The 20,592-nt window shown below is 35.9% G+C and overlaps 2 protein-coding genes across 2 annotated transcripts in view; one reads left to right on the top strand and one right to left on the bottom strand.

Annotated features, from left to right (window-relative positions):
* Nucleotides 1-15,574, bottom strand: part of poc1a (POC1 centriolar protein A) — a 31,282-nt gene extending 15,708 nt beyond the window's left edge. The window contains exons 1-9 of the mRNA XM_028004064.1: nucleotides 15,218-15,574; nucleotides 10,841-10,925; nucleotides 10,574-10,745; nucleotides 10,188-10,367; nucleotides 9,940-10,047; nucleotides 9,658-9,773; nucleotides 7,884-8,017; nucleotides 4,065-4,133; nucleotides 3,768-3,920 (exon numbers count right to left, since the gene is read on the bottom strand). Coding sequence (XP_027859865.1) covers nucleotides 3,768-3,920; nucleotides 4,065-4,133; nucleotides 7,884-8,017; nucleotides 9,658-9,773; nucleotides 9,940-10,047; nucleotides 10,188-10,367; nucleotides 10,574-10,745; nucleotides 10,841-10,925; nucleotides 15,218-15,232 — 1,032 coding nt within the window. The 5' untranslated portion in view covers nucleotides 15,233-15,574. The remainder of the gene's footprint in view (nucleotides 1-3,767; nucleotides 3,921-4,064; nucleotides 4,134-7,883; nucleotides 8,018-9,657; nucleotides 9,774-9,939; nucleotides 10,048-10,187; nucleotides 10,368-10,573; nucleotides 10,746-10,840; nucleotides 10,926-15,217) is intronic.
* Nucleotides 12,195-13,060, top strand: b9d2 (B9 domain containing 2). Its single transcript, XM_028004065.1, has one exon. The coding sequence runs from the start codon at nucleotides 12,359-12,361 to the stop codon at nucleotides 12,884-12,886; it is 528 nt and encodes a 175-aa protein (XP_027859866.1). The 5' UTR covers nucleotides 12,195-12,358; the 3' UTR covers nucleotides 12,887-13,060.
* Nucleotides 15,575-20,592: the final 5,018 nt, after the last annotated feature.

Below are 20,592 nucleotides of genomic sequence, written 5' to 3'. Positions count from 1 at the left end.
GTCATCAAAGTCTTTTTCCTGTTCTTCCTCTAAGGCAAGAAATGACTAGCAATATTTGAGAAAAAGGAGTATTATTAATGATAAATTATGAATGAATAAATTATACATAAAAGATAAATGTAGGCAGCTTTTGGCCTCTAGGCTGAGCTCACCCTATTATTATAACTACTCAGCCAAAGGCTGTCACTGAATCCATGAAGAAAGATTAAATAAAAGTCACTTTTATAAACTATTTAAGTTTAAAGAACCCAGTCTATCTTCTTGATTCTTTGCCTTATTAACATTTCTTCTAGTATAATCCCTGACCTTATTGGCATCAAATGTTCTTTAGAGCTTCAGTTATCAATATTTCTGTAATCGCAGATAGTTATGAGCACCTAAGATCAACTGAACTTATTTTTTTGATTCCTGAAAAAGTTTCAAAAATCCCTCTGAGGAAAGACACTTTTCTGTTGCATTTAGGGTTACAGATAAGCAAACAATGTCCTGATTCAAGACTGTTTTATTTAAGCATAAAGCAGGTTAATAAATAGGGATCTTATGTTGGACTCAACTTTCCACTTAAGTTGAAATTTAAATCTAGACGTTTCATCACAGCTGAGTTGAGCCCACAGTTGGAAGATGTAAAATCTGTAGCATTTGGTAATTGTGCAAGCAAGTATGTAGAATATAAACAAAGTATTTCTCTCTTTTCTTTCCCCTTAAAACTCTAAGGGAACCTGTTCACAACTAAAGGCTGAACAGAACTGTGTGATGGAACATATTCAGGTAGAAAACATAAGGTAAAAAAACAGGTTTAATTATAGATTTTATCACAAAAGTGGTTATTTCAATTAATAACTATTAAAAATATGATTTTAGTGGGGATTGTGCAGGAAGTGTGTACAAATGTGTGCATTCTTCTCTACTTTTATAGTAAATACATTCTCATTTACTGGAAATTTTTGTTTGTATTCCATAGCCTTTTTTTGTTTGTATTGGATGATTCTTAGGTTTAAGGTCTAAAGGAAATGTTTCCTTTACTGTACAGTATTTTTATTTCATATTCTGTTTTTATATATTATAAATTTTATCTTTGTGTGAGTCTATTTGTTGTAAATGCCTGCCACGTTGCTGCTTTTGCGTAGAAGTTTTTCCATTTCCTTTATTTTGGGACAATAAAGGATATTTCTTTTCTAGTTTATTCTATTTACAAGTCAAAAGATGCACTTCAATCTCATTGTTATGGAAATTTAAATGAAAAAAGTATTCCATTCTATTCTGTGCTATTGGTTTAATGCAACAGAAAAATCAAAAGTGTACATAACCAGTGCATTTCTGCAACAATGGACATTTTATATGTGCAGGAGCCATAATAAATTGGCCAGTTGGCTGTTTTTCTCTGACTTTCCAACTTCCAATTACAAATGAAACACCACAAACTGCGGGAGTAAATGGTTTATGCCTCCATATCAGCATATAAACAAAGAACTCCACAAAAAATCTGGTTCTTATTTCAGTCAAAACCAAATGAAAACAATGTGAGACCTAACAAGAAGAACCACAGTAAAACACAAGCATTCAGAGACATGCATGCATTCTCTATTAAGATAATGCAGATGCAGAACAAGATACAAAGCTACTGAAGCACTACAATCACACACTTGAGTAAAAAAATTTAACTGCAAAAGTGTTTTGTGTTAACAGCGGTAAAGTAGATATACTTTGCAAACAGATCCACAAAATGTCCCTACTGTCGCCTTAGTTCCTTCAAAATAATTTTAGAAGCAAGTGCTGATATGTTGGAACAATAAATCATTAACCTCCTGTTTTATCACCACAAATTACAGCCTCTACCTGTAGTGAAGAGCTCACAGTTTTAGATTTAAAATCTGAAACTGTCAATAAAACAACTGAAGTTGTTTTAAATTAGTTTTTCTTCTACTTTTTGTCTTCTGACAAAGAAACATTTAAAACAAATAGCAACATCAGTTCTATTTTCATAAAGCAGAAGCATATCCTGCCTTTCCATTAGTGCTGATGCTTCAGATTGATTTAGAAAACAACATTTCACAGATAAAAAAGGTCAACTCTTTTACACAAACACATGAATCCTCAAGAACATGCTAAATTATTGTGTGACTCCACCTTCTCCATATGATCCAGCTGGCCATTTTGTTATCTTTCAGACTCATCAGTAATAATAACTGCCAACCTGAGGAGCTATTAAAATCAATTTACAGCCTTGCTTTCACAGCTCAGTGAGCGAAAAAAAACAGCCATATAGAGAAAAACAAAAAGTATCTCAAGGGTTCCACGAAAAATATTAGATAAGAAAAAGTGTTTCAAAGATATTAAAAGCTTCACACTCAGGCTGCCAAAGCCCATTTTAGGTCAGTGTACACATAATTCTGATTACAAATCATCTTCAAATGCCTGTTTCATGACACTTTTTCACCAGATCTGGGCAGAAGAAGCATAATGTAGCCTTTTTGTTACTAAAGAACCCCACACCCCTTCAAAACTCTTCAGCCAACGGGCAGAGGCGGCAAGGAACAAGAGAGAAGACATCACATGGCGTCCAAGTGGGTATTTAGGTGTCATAAGCTACGATACACATGACATGGCCTCAAAAGCAATTTTTTTCTTCATGAACAGCATGAGGGAAATTATCTTGTCTTTTGGACATCAGGGAGGTTTTCAGACAAACTGGAGTCTGTGTTCAATTCTTCTTTTTAGGGATAAAGTAACATTGGCAGTGAACCTGCAGGTTTCTATGAAACTAAGGCATAAATGCAAAGCTGTATTCAATTTGACTAAGTTAAACTCAGTTTGTTTATATTGCACCGGTTTACCTTACAGGATAAACATGGTCAATTTAGTCCATCTCCATTTCAATGTTCATGCTGACCTTTATGTTCATGTTGGTCAGATTCAGATTTTAATTAAGTGCTGTTATTATCCTTAATTTTGTTGGTTTTTTGTGCTCAAGCTACTGTATTAGCGCCCCCTACAGTTGCTGGCTGTGGAATGTAGTGATTTCAGCCTGTCCAGGACTCTTACAAAACGGTCGGACTTGCAGTCTATCTCTGCTCATTTATGCACAATAATAAAAAAAACATGAATATAGTGAGAACTTAACCTGTGAATTAAAGAAAAAAATCAGGATTAGGAGAGAGAGATGTGGTTAACCTCAAACTGACCATCATAAAATCAGACATTAAGTTGTGCTAACATTTAAAAAGTTACCTACCGGTAAATGTTAAAAGCTCAACTACACACCTGCTCAAAGTGTTCAGAAATAAAAACTGAAATGTGAAATTAGTGTTTCTGATGTGTTCATTGTGTTAAGGATAAAAACTAATTAAGTTATGATAAATTTGAATTTTAAATGTAACTATTAGCTTTTTAAACCTACAATGGCATTCACCAAAGTGGACTAATTCAAGGCACCACAAACAATGAGTGGATGCGCAATGAGCAGTGGATCCGTCCTTGCTTTAATATATGCTCTGCTGAAAAACAATAAACTACGCTATTCCCCACACCATTGGCTGCTGAGGCTACTGATGATGTGGCTTTAAATATAACACAAGCTTAAAATTGGCTTCAAATGGCAAAAACCAGCAGCCAAGTGATAAAAACAAACATAAAGGAGCTAAAACGTACTTTACAGCTGAGGCTGGGGTTTTATTCCAAGTTGGACGTTTTAACTGCTGAATATACCTTCACATGTCCTTTCTCCTACCAACACTGTGAATGAGAAGAGAAGCTGTTCTTTGCCTTACCTGGTTGTTGAGGACAGGCGGTTGTGAGTTAAAATGAAGATGAGCTGTTGAACTGGCTGGCCGAGACTGTGAACTCGCTGCACTTTTACATTGCGATTTGACACCATTACTGCTTTCAATACATTCGTCAAAGTTGCTCTTCCACACCAAAACCTGTAAAAACATAAATTATTGTATATTGATTTATACACCACAATAAAAATTTAGAATTTAGTTCAGTATAGTTTCTGATGCCTTTTTTTATTAGCCAAATAGTATGAAATCTAGTCTTAAAAAATCAGACGAATAAACCTTCACCTGTTCATCAGAACCTCCAGATGAAAAGTAATCCCCCGCTCTAGAAAAGGCCACACATGTGACTGCACCCTGCATTAGAGAAAACCCACAAGACAGAAAAATGAGTTAACATGGTAATAAAATACATATAAGACAATAAAATCATTATCTTTTAACATCAGCAACGCTCTTGTTTTTAACAAAATACATAAAGGTTGTCTAACTGAACATCAAACAATTGATGCTTGTATTGATTTAATGAAAAGCTTAAGCAATAAGACATCATTCCAACAAAACATGGAATCTGAATCAGCTACAACAACGCAACACCTCCACCTACAATGAGCAGGTCTGGGCATTGACAGATATAATTGAGGAATTTCGGTATTGCCAGGCAATAAAACAAGGAACACAATGTACAATATTAACATTAACATAAAAAATTCAGTAAGGCAGTCATTAATTGGGTCACTATTTTTATAGCATCGTTACAAGATGGAGATCAGATTGAATAAATAAATCTAACATTGCAAAAGCACCTATAAACGTTTAGGGCCCAATTCGTTTTTCCACATGGGGCCAGTTTGGTTTGAATAGCCATTTTTCTTTATTAAAATAAAATCATTTTAAATTATTAAACCAATAAACCTAATTTATTCTAATTTTTAAGATATTAATAAATAAATATCTCTCATTATTGTTGCATTTAGCAAATATAAATAATTTTGGTAATTCTAACTGACCTAAAACATGAGAAGTTTGGACTGGTTTAATTCAGCCAGTGAGGAATAAAAAGCCTTTTATTCAGTGAATGTAACCTTCTGGTTTAAACTGTAATAAATATAACATTAAACTATCTACTTTATTACAGAAAACACAACAGATCCAACATGTTTTTTATTTATGCATGCATTACATCCAGTTCATTCACTATTCTATTAAAAGAGCACCTGGAATCAAATTTAAATCCAAGAACTGTTTCAAACAGAAATTGACTTTATTTCATGCAAAACAAAAACAAACAAAAAAAGGAAAGAGATGAGAACAAAATCTCCAGAGTGGGAGTACGTATGTGTGAATGTGGGTGTTTAGAGGACGGGTCAGTGTGAAGGCTTACAGCTAAGCTATTAATAAAATCAACTAACAATAAAGACTAACATTGGGTCACAAATGGTCCAAGCAAACAATTTTTTTTTTAATAAATAAATAATTGAATTCAAATATCAGGACTTAGGCTTGCTACAGGAAACTGAAAAAGCAGTCCTAAAACTAAAAAAATCCCACATTACTTGATAAACCATTTTGTATTCAAAGAAAAGAAAAAAAGACATGAAAAATGACAAGAACATGGAGGCTGTTAAGAGGGGAAAAAAAGGAGGAGCTGTGTCCTGCAGCTGGCACCCAGACAGGTCGGTCTGGCTGAGGATAGTTTCCCAGAAGCACCTGAGAGAAGCAGAGAGCAGTGCTATGGCAACGCGACGGTCTGACAGACAGCATGCTCTGTCTCTGCTCTGACTAATGCGTGCTGCCAGGCTGGCACTTGCCATGGACACACACACACACCAATGAACCTAAATGGCCCATTTTGTCTTGTGATACAAGAGCAAGTATTACAGCGACCAGACAGAACCCATATGGTCCAGTCTAAAAAGGAATGATGCACATAACAATTACATACTCTTCATGTTCCAAAGCAGCTGGAATAAACACAAACAATAAAACCAAAACCTTATAGTTTCTATTACTCTAAAAATCAAATAAACATTTCTATTTTTATTGAATTAAAAAAAATTATATAGTCATTTTCCAGAGGTTTGCGTTAGTTGCAGAGTTCTATAGGCTATAGGTTAATCGTAGACTGAAAACCAGACACAAATGCTGAGTAACACAACAGTCAGCACAGTGTGTTGCATATTGTAATTAGTTCCATACACTGCCTCCATGAACCCATGTCTTTACAGTGGGACTAGTATTTCATGTTTCATTTAAGTACGTAAAAGTTATGAATTTTCTCTTAGAAATGCCAATTTTAAAGAATTCCAAGAAATAGATGCACATAAACCCTACAAATCTGAATCATGCATACATTATGTTGCCTTACCAGAACTACAACAGATTTTTACAATGTATTTGGACATATTAAAATAATAATCATTTTCACCTCAGCATGACCAACTACATCATGAAACAGAAGTCCTGCTTATAGCACACAACCTCATATATAAAGCCGTGAGTTAAATATAACTTTATGAAATTATGTTGGTGCTTTTCAGCTCAGAAATCTAACCTTCTTCTCCCAGATTATGTAAATTCAACTCCTTTTTAAACTAAGCTTTAACATAGTTATTGATGGTAGGCTTCTACTTACTGATAAAATCCCTGTTTTGAAGCCAACCCTTGTTAAAATGAAACCTTTTCTATAGCAATATTAAACTTACAAGAATATTTTGATTCTTATTCCATATATAAACAATAATAAAAATTTTAAGGGCAGATTTGGCCTTGGAAATTCGGAGAATATCTGGTAACCTCCAGTGCTGTTTGCAGTGTTGCATTATGGGCCTTGTAGTTCTTTTTTCAAGGCATAATGGCACTTGAAATCCTTACCAACTACATCACAAAAGAAGTAAATGAATGTCATTCTAAAATATCTCAAAAAATAATTGGCAATGAATTCACAAGCAAATAAAACAATCATTCTAAAATATTATTTAGGTTTATATTAAAGCAGACACACAAAATAGACCTTCAGTATCTCACTTCATCTCCAGCCAGGTAGAATCCTCCTCCGCCTGGGTAAGCAACACGTTAATCAGGTCCAACGGCAAATCACTTACATGGTTTCATATGAACAACATGTATGCAGCCAAACACATGCAACCAGACACAAACACACCAACCTAGACACCCACGCAGAACAGATGGGGTTCTCTCCCATCTCTCGATCTGCAGCAGGAGAGACAATTAGCGCTCTGAGTGGTCCCGGCACCAACAGATTGGTGGTGTCACCACAGAGCTAAATAGAACAACAGAAACTGAGACAAAGTACAGGAGATGACAAATCTGGAGGTGGGAAGAGAGAACAAAAAAAGCTTCTTCATCCCAACAAAAGATGAACCTTGGCAAGTGACTGCAGAGAAACACAGGTGAAAAGGAAAAAAAAAAAAGGCAGAATGAAAGACGGGCAAAGTGTGCGAGGGGATAGATAAACAGATGGACCACATGTGGTATTGGCAAGCCACCGATTTCCACAACCAGCCAGCAAGCCAGTCCATCAGCTGTTCAAACAAACAGACACAGTCAGCGTGCCGCCCGGCCAGCTACTCCAGGCAGCCAATGTGAGTGCATCAGATGTGGGACAGAAAGATGCAGAAGGTCCAAAAGGAAAACTAGGGTCATTACGAAGGTGGAAAAGAGAGAAAGAGAGTTGTCTCAGTTGAAAACTCAACACAACAAAACCAGAGAAGGAGAAGGAAGAGACATGATCTGGAGAAACGGGGGCAGAAACAGTTCTGTTTCCTTCCAACAACCATGAGATGACTCATCCTGAGTGGGCTGCCTGCTTGCCAGGCAAGTACTAAAATACAACAAATACAAAAAAGGCATCATACGCACACACTCAAATGCACACAGACCTAAGCAGAGATAAACATTCGTATTGGAGATGTCAAACACACGTAATAGTTCAGACCAGCATAACCCTCCCTGCGTTTCTTTTCAAAAACTCTGGAGGAAAAAAAAAGAAAAACTCAACCTGTCCTGAAGGTACTCTAAACAACTAAGCCTACAGGATAGCAGTGGAGCGGGCGTGTGCGTGTGTGGGTGTGCGTGTCTGTGTACCTGATGTCCATGTAGTGTATACAATAGCTTTCCCTCCACCAGGTCCAGTATTTTCATTGTGGAGTCGCTGGATGCAGTAATTAGGAAATTACCACCAGGATGGAAAGACAAACTGTTCACAGCACCACTGTGGACTGTAAAAGACAAAACACACAGAACTTATAGCAGGAAATGCACATTTACTAATGTTCTTTTATGTTAAATACTTCCTTAAGCATGTGCTCATCTTCTTTAAATTATGGAATTTCTATGATAAAAAAACATCATAGTAATCATCTCTAAAATATTATCAGGCTTCAGTCTGTGTAGTTTAATCATTGAGCAAATTTAAGGACCTTCTCAAACTTAAAGAAAACACAAGTTAACCATCTAAGACAAACTTCCACTGTTTAAAGAGGTTTGCATATTCCTACTTTTATTTCCTCCCAAAAGTGATTTCTTGGTGTGAAATCAAGAATGAAGGGTAAACATTTAAGAACAAATGTTCATGCTGTGTACACACTAGTCTTACTGACAATTTTTAAGAGCAGAATAAAAGGAAAATCTATTGTGTTTTCTCAAATAATCCAACAGAACAGTTTTCAGTAACTATGCATCATTATTTTGAGGGTCTGGATGACTGAAGGGAAGGAAGTGGATAATTATTTGCAGTTCAAATCTGAACACGGATGTCAAAAATGACTAAATAAGTGAAGTGCAACGAGATTTCTGAAAGTACAAAATACTGAGATGAATCAATATAGGGGGATCATTACGTCACTCAAAACCTCTATCTCAATGAGAATAATTTACATGAAAAGATATTTAAAAAATCAGCTAATCAGAAAAGTATTCTTTTTTTTTTCTTTACCTAATTAAAACGTATTTGATAAAAAGATACAAAGATTACCATGTATGGTTTGTCCTTAGTGCTAGTTACGTATTGCAGCAGTGCATCTGTGGACTTAAACTAGCGATACAATCTTTAGAGATAAAATCAGGTATTTTACAGCAACAGTTTTTCTTTACTTCGCTCAAACACACATCAGCAGATCAGTCATTTATAAGCGCATGACTGCGGTGCATCACACTGCTTCAGCTACAGTTTAGACAGAAAACCTTGACATCTCAGTTTTAAACACACCAATGCATCAGAAAACAATTAGTTATCCTTCTGAATTAAAATCACCTCTTGTTTTTTAAATGTCTTCATCTCACAAACAGCAAGAAGAAAACATTTAAAAGCTTTGGGTCCCCCTGCTGGATGAACGTTGCTAAGACTTAGAAACTTCTAGCTGGAAAAAACAAAGCTGGAAGCTGAGATTAAATGGCTGCAAAGTGAGAATGGAAGAGAGAGAGGCTGTGTCCTTAAGAAGAGGTTCATTTAAGGACAGAAAACAAGACTTACAATTCAATAATTAAAGAAGTAACTCAATAAATCAAAAAGAAAGTCTCTAAGCACTTTATATGAGGTCTCAAGTATTCAAGGGTAGCTGTGGTTCCTAATCCCCACGAATGCAGGAGTGTCTACTGTACAGACCTAATCTTAATTATTTATTATGTTATTTCAATTTATGTCATACACACAAATTGTATTTCATGGACAAAAATGTAGACACTTATTCAAGCGTAATAGCTATGAAAAATTAGGAGTGAAAAAAAAACAAAAAACACAAAAATTATTCCATAAATATTAGGACCTTTTAAAACTGTTCATAAAGCTAGAAACATGTCACAGCTGAATGCAAACTGTTATTTCACTGAAACAAAGGATGGGTTCTGAGGCTGTTTTTACCTGGATAATGCTGAAGCATTTTGTGGGTTCTGATGTCCCAAATCTTAACAGAGGTATCAGTACTTGCTGCAGCAATGCATGTCCCACTGGGATGAAAGTCTACATAGCTTGCATAACTTCAAAGACAGAGGAAAACAGACATTAAAGCATGAGTTCAAGACACAAAGTGCAAGACAATGTTTTAGTTACTACTTTTAGTTTCTTCTTCAAAGTAAGAAATGTGTTCATCAACATGTTTTCTCAAAGCTTCACACATTCATCATTCTAATTGAAAGCCCTTACCCAGCATGCTCAGTAAAAGTATGAACGCATTCTCTACTTTTCTTGTCCCACAGTTTTATGGTTTTATCGTCACTACATGATACAATCAAACCATCATCCGGAGAAAACCTGAAAGAAAAAAAATCACTTAAGCAATGTCCCTCAATAACTAGTTGGATAATTTAAAAAATAGATAAAAATAAACTCATTATACTTTTTGTATGGAAAATTATATTTAACTCCAACTATTGTATATGTGTGTGTCATACTTAGCACAGCGGACCCAGTTCATGTGTTGGGTGAAAGAGAAGAGGAACTTCTGTCTGTGGACTGTCCACAGTTTGATGGTCTTGTCATCAGAGGATGTCAGCATAGTCTGTCCATCACCGGAGAAATTAACACAGCGCACAGTCGCTGTGTGAGCCCTGAATACTGTTGAATCTGCCTTCCTGCACACACACATCACTTAAATGTAAAGCAGTCAGGTGGGGTCAGGGCTCTGTGTTCACAGCAGAAGATTCGCAATTACTAAAATTGCATCTTTATTAAATTGTTTTAGTTATTCTGCACCATTGTCCTTTGTGGTAGTTTCAGGTTGAACTTAAATAAAAGAGGAGTAGCAGAATACAGAAAGTGATGCTTCATAAAATCTTACATGCTGGGCACCCAAAGGCGTATAGTTTTGTCTCTAGAGGTGGAGGCTACCAGGTGGCCAGATGGAGAAAACTGAACACAAGTGACAGCTTCTTTGTGCCCATCAAAGCGATACGCTCGCATCTGAGGCTTCATGTTCCAGATCATCACACAAGAGTCCACAGAGCCTGTAGCTGGAGGACGGGGAAGCACACTTGAGTGAATTGTTCAAGAGCGCAGTGAACAGTACAGGCATAAAAATGATTTGAAATATGAATAAGGCAGTTACCAATCTGTTTCATGTTGCAGCTGAAGTCCACACTGGTCACAGTGTGCCGATGACCCTTAAAATGTCTCTCAAGGGTTGGATCCGACTATGTGGAGAGAGAAACACAGAAATCTATTAAGTGACAAAATTAAATCTGTAACTAAAAAAAGTTAAAAAGAAAATGATTATTTATAAACATACACTGATAAGAAAAAGACATCAAGTTTGACACGATAAGAAACAAATTCTAAACAGATCACAACATCTGATGGATTGAGTAAGTGAAAAAACATTAAAAATATTATAGTTTTATGCATTTTCTGTGAAGGGCAAATAATAATAGTCATTCATAAACTTCAAAAAGTGTATAGTGATTCCTGCAATCATTAATGTGCAGGATTATACAGGAAGGAGAACATAACCCAGAGAAGAACCAGTGGAGGAACATGCCTCATCAAACACAGAACCATTTGATCAGACATGCTGGCATCTGTCAACAAGAAAACCTTAAACCCATCAAACAATACCTGGACACAAAGAAAATATACAAGCTAAAATAAAAATCTAAAACAGAAAGTGGGCATGATGACTGAGGATATTGGTGTGGTTAAAAGTAAAATTAAAATATGTCAATTATATGCACGAACCTTGGCTGTTGTTTCTGTCCTACTTAGCATATCACTCTAAAACAGCCCTTTCCTAAAAAAAAAAAAAAGAAAAAGTGAAGCTATATATTCATTTTGTAAATGGATATTATGTGCAGGGAGGTAAATGTAATTAAGTGAAGGTACTTTATTCTGAGTAAAATGACACATGCAAATAAAATTCTCAAGTGAGCAATTACTTTATTATCATGACATATAAAGTAGCTAATTTATTATGGTTTACTTGTGAGTTTAATAAGTGAAATTGTCTTCATCTTCAGGTGAACTTGATGCCAAGACAAAACCCACTGTGTGGCGCTGTTTCACTCTGATCTTCCAGTTCCAAAGCTTTATTTTAGAAACAGAGAGAAAACATAAATACTAAAATTTGAATGTTTGTCAAAATTGTTTGAATTTATTTGTATGTTTAAATTATTTATTTTCCAACCATCCATAAATAATTATTTACATATACCTCCAAATCAAACACTTAAATTTTCAAATATAAGTCCTGAGCTTAATCTGCCAGGTAGAAATATCTAACTTATGCAATCACAACCAGCCATCATCTGTCAATTTAGCATTAACTTTAAGAACACGTTTACTGAAATACAAAATATTATCTGTCTAATCCAGACAAAGATAACGTGTCCATTCTGTTCCAAAAACTTTAATTCAGATCTAAAGAGTCGTTGCCTGAGCCTGACAGTCCTTACTCAGGGCAAATTTCTAACAGTCTAACGGAGGCAGCCCGGGTTACCAAGGAGACGTTTCGCTAGCTTCCAGGTTAGCCGAACAGCCAGAGCCACCGCTAACCGTTAGGCTAGCCGTTATTCGATAAGTGAAAAGAGGAATTGAAGAGCCGCATGTTCTGGTTAAAGCGGACAGTTGTAAAATGGCAGAGCTTCACATTATAGGACAGATCATTGGGGCCAGCGGCTTCCCGCAAAATAGTCTATTTTGCAAATGGGGAGTTCATACGGGAGGAGCATGGCGTCTTCTCTCCGGGCTAAAGGAGGGACAGACTCAGGTGGACATTCCTCAAACCGGAGACAAGGCCTACTGGAGTCACCCGATTGATTTGCACTACGCGACCAAAGGTCTCCAAGGCTGGCCCAAGATCTATTTGCAGGTGTGGCACCAGGACTCGTTCGGCCGCTGCCAGCTGTACGGGTACGGATACTGCCACGTTCCTTCCAGCCCGGGACATCACCGGATAAGCTGCGTGACCTGGAGGCCGCTCGGCTCCTGGCAAGAGCAGCTGGCCCAAATGTTTGTCGGGGGAGGTCCCCAACTCCGCAACCCCGACCTGATATACAGCGGAGCGGACAGATACAGACTGCACACCGAAACAATGGGGACTGTGGATCTGGAGCTGGGAATTATTATGAGACACTTTGACAAATATGGCGTCGAGAGCTGAGACTGTTGAACAAACTTCTGAACATTTATCATAGAGTGTATGTTGTTGAGGCAAGAGCCATGAAAAACAAACCCTTAAAAGAAGTTTGTTCACTTTTTTTTTTTAACATAAATCCTCTTCACGTTTTTATACATGTGATAATAAACTATTGTCGATAAAATTGGTGTATACTAATATTTTATCCATTGACTTACTTTTAAGCAGTATATTTCTCTATTGATCTCTTGTTTACTTATCACTTTCAATACACAAATTTTGAAGTGGTATTTCCTAACCCATTCTTGAAATATATTACTGAGGATCCTGCACTTACAATCTCTTGGGGAGAGGCACCCATTAACATAACACCAAATTCTCACAAGGTAAATACTTTTTCAATATTGACTGATTATATTAAAAGAAGTTTATAAAACGGGATTATAATACCTATACTCCCTTCGATGTATTCAACAGTTAACGTAAGATTATGTGAACATTTACTAATCTGAGGTGAAGAACAAATTAACCAATAGAAACTCATAAGTGGCAAGTAGCAATTGATGAGGTGGTTTCAAAAAGGGGTGGGTCAGGTGTAAGATTTTTCCCTGTATAATTATCTTGAGTAAAGAAATGCAGCTATACAAGAACATAAAAACAATAATAAATCCCCTTGTTGCTAAAATGTTATATATGCACAACACTGATCATTGCAGCTGGAATCAGGAACACTTCTATGTGTATCTAAGAGATGCAAATGTTTAATCGGTCTAAAAAGACCTTAAAGTATGCAATATACATTTTCCCCAAACATAAAACATTACAATTTAACTTTAAGTCCTGGAATTTTAATTTCTCATTCAAGATTCAGTCAGATTTTGTAGATACTGTGGATATACAGATGTACCATTTAATACATTTGGACTATTTTAGAGACACTGATCCAGAGAGTAAAAACAGAGCAAATATACAAATAAACATAGTAACCAAAAGACACTAGATGCAAACATTACATTACACAAAGGTGCTGCTATTGCATACAAACCAGTTTCCTGAAGCTCAAAGAATACTTTGTGCAATTTTGTATTATTAGAGTCAAAGTCTTCATATTTTTCTTCAAGCAACTGAACATGAATAAAGAAAATTAGCTGAGTAAATCATGAACAGTGGGAACATTACAGGAAGCACCCATTTGACTTTCGCCTGCCCATTTTGTTCTTATTTTAGAAGCGTAAGCTTCTAAATGCATCCTGAAAAGCCATCCGAGGTTGTTTGATGTAGGATTTATTGTGATTACACCACAGGTTAGCTGCATATGCAGAAGTGCAATATGATCTAAACATGGTCATTTAACATCATCTGAGCATTTCTAAAGTATACTTACCAACATACTAACCTGTATGCACAAACTGGAAACATCTTGTGCACATTATTTTTGACTCATAAATAATTTATTATGACATGACCAAACTAATTTCCTTGGGTCACCACATCAGAAAGATGGTTTGCTCATCATGACATTTTTAGTTTGTGATCCATCCTAGTTGTAGCAATCATAACACTTTTCAGGGTTTAACATGATGTCATAACTGGCCACAATAACAAGCAGACAAGTGTTGCAACTCAACATTTGATATCAGTCTTATCAAATCATACAGTCTTAAAAATCAATTAGTTTTAAATATCTAAATCATGAGTGTCCACTTCCAATCCTCAAGGGACTCATTCAGTCCTGCCAGATTTAGGTCTCTGCTCCTACATAGGTAATTCAAATGGTTAAACTACCTGTTAAGACCTGCTAATGAACCATTATTTGAGGTGTTTTGAACCAGGGAAAGAACTAAACATGCAGGGTACTTAAAAACTTACTTTGAACACCACTGATATATATGTTTTATGTGTTTTAAGTTACGTTTAAAGACATTTAAACGTAACTTACAATTTAGTTAGATAGATATTTAGTTAGAAGCAATTTAGTTTCCAGTCTAAATTGTATCTCAACTGCACAATTTAATGCAACACTGATGTAGATTTACATGCCTGTATGTTGCACTCTCTTAAAACGCATAGTTTATGCAGTTTTGTTGGAGGAGTGACATTCGTATATTGTTACATATTTGTCGAATATTTTTAAGATACTGTGTGACACATTCACACCTATTGTAGGACAAAACAATCTGACAATTTGAAAATAGCAACTAATGTTTAATTAAACATGATACAGTAAAGTGTACTCAACAAGAGGTTCGTTTTAAACAACCTTTCACTTTACCCGAAAAACTATATTACACTACAAATATGAAACTCATTTCACCTCCGTTGCTCTAGTAAAAAGTGCAAAACAGCCAAACTCACCAGTGCAGAAGTCATTTTTGATTTTGTTGAAGGCACACACTGGATAAGACTTGTTCCTCTTACTTAAATGACTAAAGGTTAACTCAACTTTAATTCGCTTGAGATAATCAAATGTCTCGCACCGTTAGCTCTTCGGTTTGCTAACATTAGCTGAAAGCTAACCGCTAGTTGCTAACAACAACACTTTCAGTTTACGCGCCGCGATTGGGCGCTGAGACCGTTGGTCCGTGCTCTTAAAGGAGACGCCCTACAGTAAGGTACTTTTAAGTCTAACATTTGATCAGCAAGCAGAATAACGTAAATTAGATTAAAATATAAAACCTTTTCGCACCATTTTTAACAGCTTTAACCAGTCAATAAATGTAAGTTTTATCACCGAAACATCTAGCAACTTCTGACCACCAGGTGTCATCAGTAGCTCATATGAGTTTCTTAAGAAATGGGACCCTTATTGTGAAGCTTGATGTACTTATTTTATTTTGACATTTCTTTGACCGAGATCACAATTCAGATTTCATACAGGAAGACGTGGGATGGATTGTGTATTGTAAAACGAAGAACAAAAACATAATATTGACACATTTGAAAATATGCAACTCAGTTCAACTTCATTAAAAAAAAACTTGAACAGTATTATTCAATAAAAAAGAAATTCACATTTATTTGAGTTCTTTTTAATGGAAACTGCTAACGATACATCCTACTTGCAAATGCACAATTGTCATATCATTCATGTCAGGTTTTTATTTTACGTTTTATAAATGTGAGGTTAAACTAGCAGAGATACTGGAAGATGAAATAAAGGATATACCTTTTTACATCACAGTAATCACACTTTTTTAATCTTCACGTGGTGGACTTATTCTATTTAAGAGAAATAAATTGTGTTGCACACATACAAATTTCAAATATAACATATATATTTATATAATTGGAACCATAACAACAACAAGCCACAAAGCAATCACATTGTACTTGGAAGTGTAAAGGTTTTGTAACTTTCATATTTTTCTAAGACAGAAAAATAATTAACTAAAACCATTAAAGGCTGCAAAAGATTTGAGACAATATTTGTAATTTGGGAAGAAGCTTTTTAAAAAAAGCATATTTCTGTATGACGTTATGTCTAGCAGCAGGTAGGTCAAATGGAATCTTTTCACTCCAACATATACTTTACCTAGATCCTCTTGTGGGCTGTTAAAGCCGTAAGGTTGCTCCGTCACATAGCAAATAAGACTCGCCACAAATGTTTTCAGAAGTCATACTTTTTAAACTGTGTTTATGTGGATTTACTGACTGTAATTAGGTTGGTTTTGCCTTATTTATTATTTTTAGAATCTTATCTCAAAAATACCCAACACACCTTCTGCTAACACGGGAGCCATTTTACCCAAATGATTTTTACAAACTCATGACACTAGGCCATTATTAGCTTGCATGCAAGGTATGTGACACATTATTTTACTTAAACACATTTTTTATAATTGCAGTTGCTCAGAAATAAGGTATTTTTGTAATATTGATCATCATAGTTTCTTACTTATTTCCGCTCCACCTACAGACCATATGGTCAGTGGTTAAATTTCTTGATTACTAAAACCCTCTAAAATTCTGTCCCTAACATTAAGATAGTTATTAATACACCAATCGACGTCACGTTCGTTCAGTTACAGCAAAGTGGACAGGCTCCAGATAATCTGTATGAGACACACCCATAGGTTAATCTTTTGCAGCTAAGTAGTTCCCATCAGATCTCTGGAATGCTTAACATGAAACTTTGCTGAGAAGGAAGTTAGAAGCGAATGAACTGGAATCCTTCCTCACACAGTAGCCGTTAAGAAGTGTTTGTCTCTATTCTTATTTTGGCCTGTGTCCATGAACACATTTCCGTTTGAGGCAGGGGAGGATGTTCTAGAAAGTTTAATCAGTAGAAGTTCTTGACTCATTTATTGCTGCTGCTTCCAAATACTTCCAATCTTATCTTCCCAGTTCAGTTTACTTTCTCTGGGGCTTCTGTGATTTTAATTATTACTGCATGATAATTTTGTTTTCTATACTGCAAAATGAACATTTATAGTATGCAAAAACTGTTAGCATACATAAACGTTGTAGCTGAGAGTAAAGGCAGTTTTTTTCTACACATATCATTGACTACAGGAGTAAAACTTTCCATATCCTTTTTCCTGGGTTTTTTAAAAGCATGTTTTAACTGTATGATCTCCTTTCAAGTCAAAAAGCCTTCAAACGCTTCATTGTTTCACAGTTTTAGGACCTGAATCCTACAGTTAAAACAATGCTGGATCGCAGCAGTGGTTTATATTTAGTTACAACAATGCCTTTCATGAATGAGTAACTATAAATACCTCTGAGCTCAGCTAGAGAGGGTTGTGAACATGATCTGTTGCACTGCTTTGTGGTTTTATTTTCTATCATTAACTGGAAAGAACCAACATACTTGAAAAATAAAGTCTGTCAAAATTACATTTTCAGAGGTTTCATTTTACTTGAAGCTCAGAGCTATTTGACGATTCAAACAAAGAGTCATTTGTGAGGACGGTTGCCTCCCAGCTGCGTCCTGGGTTCAAATCCCAGCTTCAGGCTTTCTGTGTGAACTTTGGTATATCAATTCCTGTGTGGGTTTTCTCCCACCATCCAATGACATGAAAAGGAAACTTGCCACTCAAAATTGGCCTTAGTTATGATTGTGTGGTCGTTTGCCTCTGTGGCTGCCTGTACAGAGTGCATCCTGCCTCTTACCTAATGATTAATAGAGAAACCAGTCCCCCCATGTCCCTCTATTGATTGGGTAACTGTAGCAAATTGATGGATGTTTTATAAAATAAATAATAAAAATCATGTTTTGGGTTTCTATAATGAGCTTTATTTAAGGTCCAAAGTGTCTACTCAGCCGAGATCAGGGTGGAGTATTATGCTTAATGCCAAAGGCTCCTGTTCCTCGCTCACCTATGACACGAGTGCCCTCAGTCCCACTCTTATGTATTGTCAAAGTTCACAGCACGGAACAATAAAAGGTTTACTTACCTGACTGTGCTTGTGTGTACAAGTGTATGTTTCCCTTATGATTTTGTCCACTAGTCTTGATGAGGTCAACAAACGTATGGTAGTATTATTGATCCATATGTGCTGTTTGTATTGTGTTTTGCTGTAATATGCCAGAAACATTCATTTTGTGTTGACATCTGCTGTTAGAATATTTCCCATGTGGCCTTAAAATTCACAGCTATGATTGGCTGGTTTGCACGAACAGATCAGTCTTTGGAGATTTGAAAGGGGAATACAAAAAACTGCTAACTCATTGCCACATTTTACAACCTAAAATAATGGTTCTCTGTATAGAGAAGCAACCACCGCCAGCTACCATAAAAACAGACTCCAAATTCATTAAACCCAATTAGCTGCAGCTGGTCAACATCAAGCAGAACAGGGGGATTTCTAAGTAGTTCAATCCTACATGCTTGTTTTACTTCTCCTCAGTGCAAGCTAAAATCATACTGTATTCTGCTGAGTTAATTTCTGTTTTGTCTGAAATTAAGGAGGTTGATTTTCCCACATCTAATCAACAGAAAGTGATCAGCAACTATAGGAAACAAGGAAAAAGCTTATCCAGTTTTGCCCTGTGTAATATTAAAAAATGTACAAAAATCTCATCTCATCTAAAAATTAGATCACATTTTTAACGTGTTGGTGAGAGTATTGTTTTTTTGTTAGTAAACTGCAACAAGTCTATTAAAGCGCTTACAACTGATGTGACACAGAGCTCTTACAAAAGCCAAAGAAAAAAAAGCATAATATTGTCACATATCCCTTCATTACCAATTTTAGAAACATCTTAAAAAAGCTGAAGTACAATCTCTTCTGACAAAGATGGTTCCATGTAGCTTTAATGTAGCTTCCAATAGTCCTCAAAGAGAACATCACTTTAATCTCTTTTCTTTCTCAATCCCACTATTTATGCCACGCGTTTCAAACTCTTAATATTTCTAGATCATATTTACGTCACTAACATACATAGCTATTTAAATCAACTGCTTTATCTACATAGAAAAACAACTGTGTGCATGAAAAAATATTTATTTATTGAAATGTATGTTGGTGCACAATTATCATATTTGCATATCAGAAATTGCACGTTTTTTAGGTTAAAGAAGTGATTTCATGCAATTTCTTAGTTCTTTCTCTTGTACATCAACTAGATCAGACATCAGAACATTTTTGTAGGATTAAATAAGAAATGTGTCACTGTAGAAATAAATCTTATATATCCAGTATGCAGTCAAACCCACTAGTCATGTTGTGTTAAAGCAAGTCAGGGTTGGGTCAATCACGTTTGACCCATATTTGGGTTGGAGAAACTACGCAAATAGTAGTTCTTCATATGCGATTGCCAACTTTAATGTATTTGGGGTTTTTTCAGTGGACTTTTAGGTCTCTCTGTGATCATAGAAAAATACCGGTAGTTCATTTTCTCTTGCTCTCTACGTGGCTCTATCTTGACATGTTTTTGGGAGTTGACCCCATGCTGTAAAAGCTAAACCTGTCCAAGTCACAGTTTTTTTATAACAGTTCAAGGAGGAATATAATTGTCCCAGTGAACACGTCTTTATAGAGGTGCAGGAAATGCATTTGTGAACTGTCTGAGTGACCACTTTGCATCATAAAGTACTCATTGTTACTACTACTAACACAGATAAGTAATTTCTGAATCATTTATTCAGTGACATATATGCAGTTCATTCCAGTAAAGTGAAGACAGCCATAAACAGGGGCCGTCCCATATATGTTTACTGCTGGAACGTGCGGTTGAAGGTTTTGTGGCTTTCTATTGTTTACTGGAAAGCCTTTTATCTCCAAGAAGAACAGCACAGTGACAGAATCAAAGTGAAGTCATGATGTTATTCTTTATATTGTCTCACCACCTGCAAAGTTAACAGAGGACTTATAAAGTGCAATATAATGGTTTTAGCAGGTTGTCTTTGGTTGCAGTGTTTTTTTAATCTGAGGGTCTACAATCTCAAAGGAAGAAGAATGTTTCTGTTGGCCTGAAGAGAGGAAAAGGAACGCCTGGATGGCCAGAGAGTGGCTCTTATCTGCTCATCAGAGTTTGGAGTCACGCACACAAACATACAGTATGTACTGAGAATATAACAGAGCGCTGTCTGTCCCAAAAGCACAAAACTTTTAAGTTTTAAATCTGAAAAAGATGAAAATAGGTGTTGCTACCATTTTGGCTCAACAAATAAACAAGTTTGGAAATAAAGACATTGCAACATGGTAAGGGAAATTACAGTAACTGCTCCCAAGATAACAAAAGTCTCTTCAGGAAGGAGTGTCCTTTATGGCATGTTTCTTTTAGA

Source organism: Xiphophorus couchianus, chromosome 20 (assembly GCF_001444195.1).
Source record: "Xiphophorus couchianus chromosome 20, X_couchianus-1.0, whole genome shotgun sequence".
In the NCBI taxonomy this organism is placed as follows: Eukaryota; Metazoa; Chordata; class Actinopteri; order Cyprinodontiformes; family Poeciliidae; genus Xiphophorus; species Xiphophorus couchianus.
This window is presented reverse-complemented; position numbering and strand designations above follow the sequence as displayed.

What these genes read in the sequence shown, in the direction of transcription:
- b9d2 (XM_028004065.1), top strand. Translation starts at nt 12,359, where the DNA reads ATGGCAGAGCTTCACATTATAGGACAGATCATTGGGGCCAGCGGCTTC.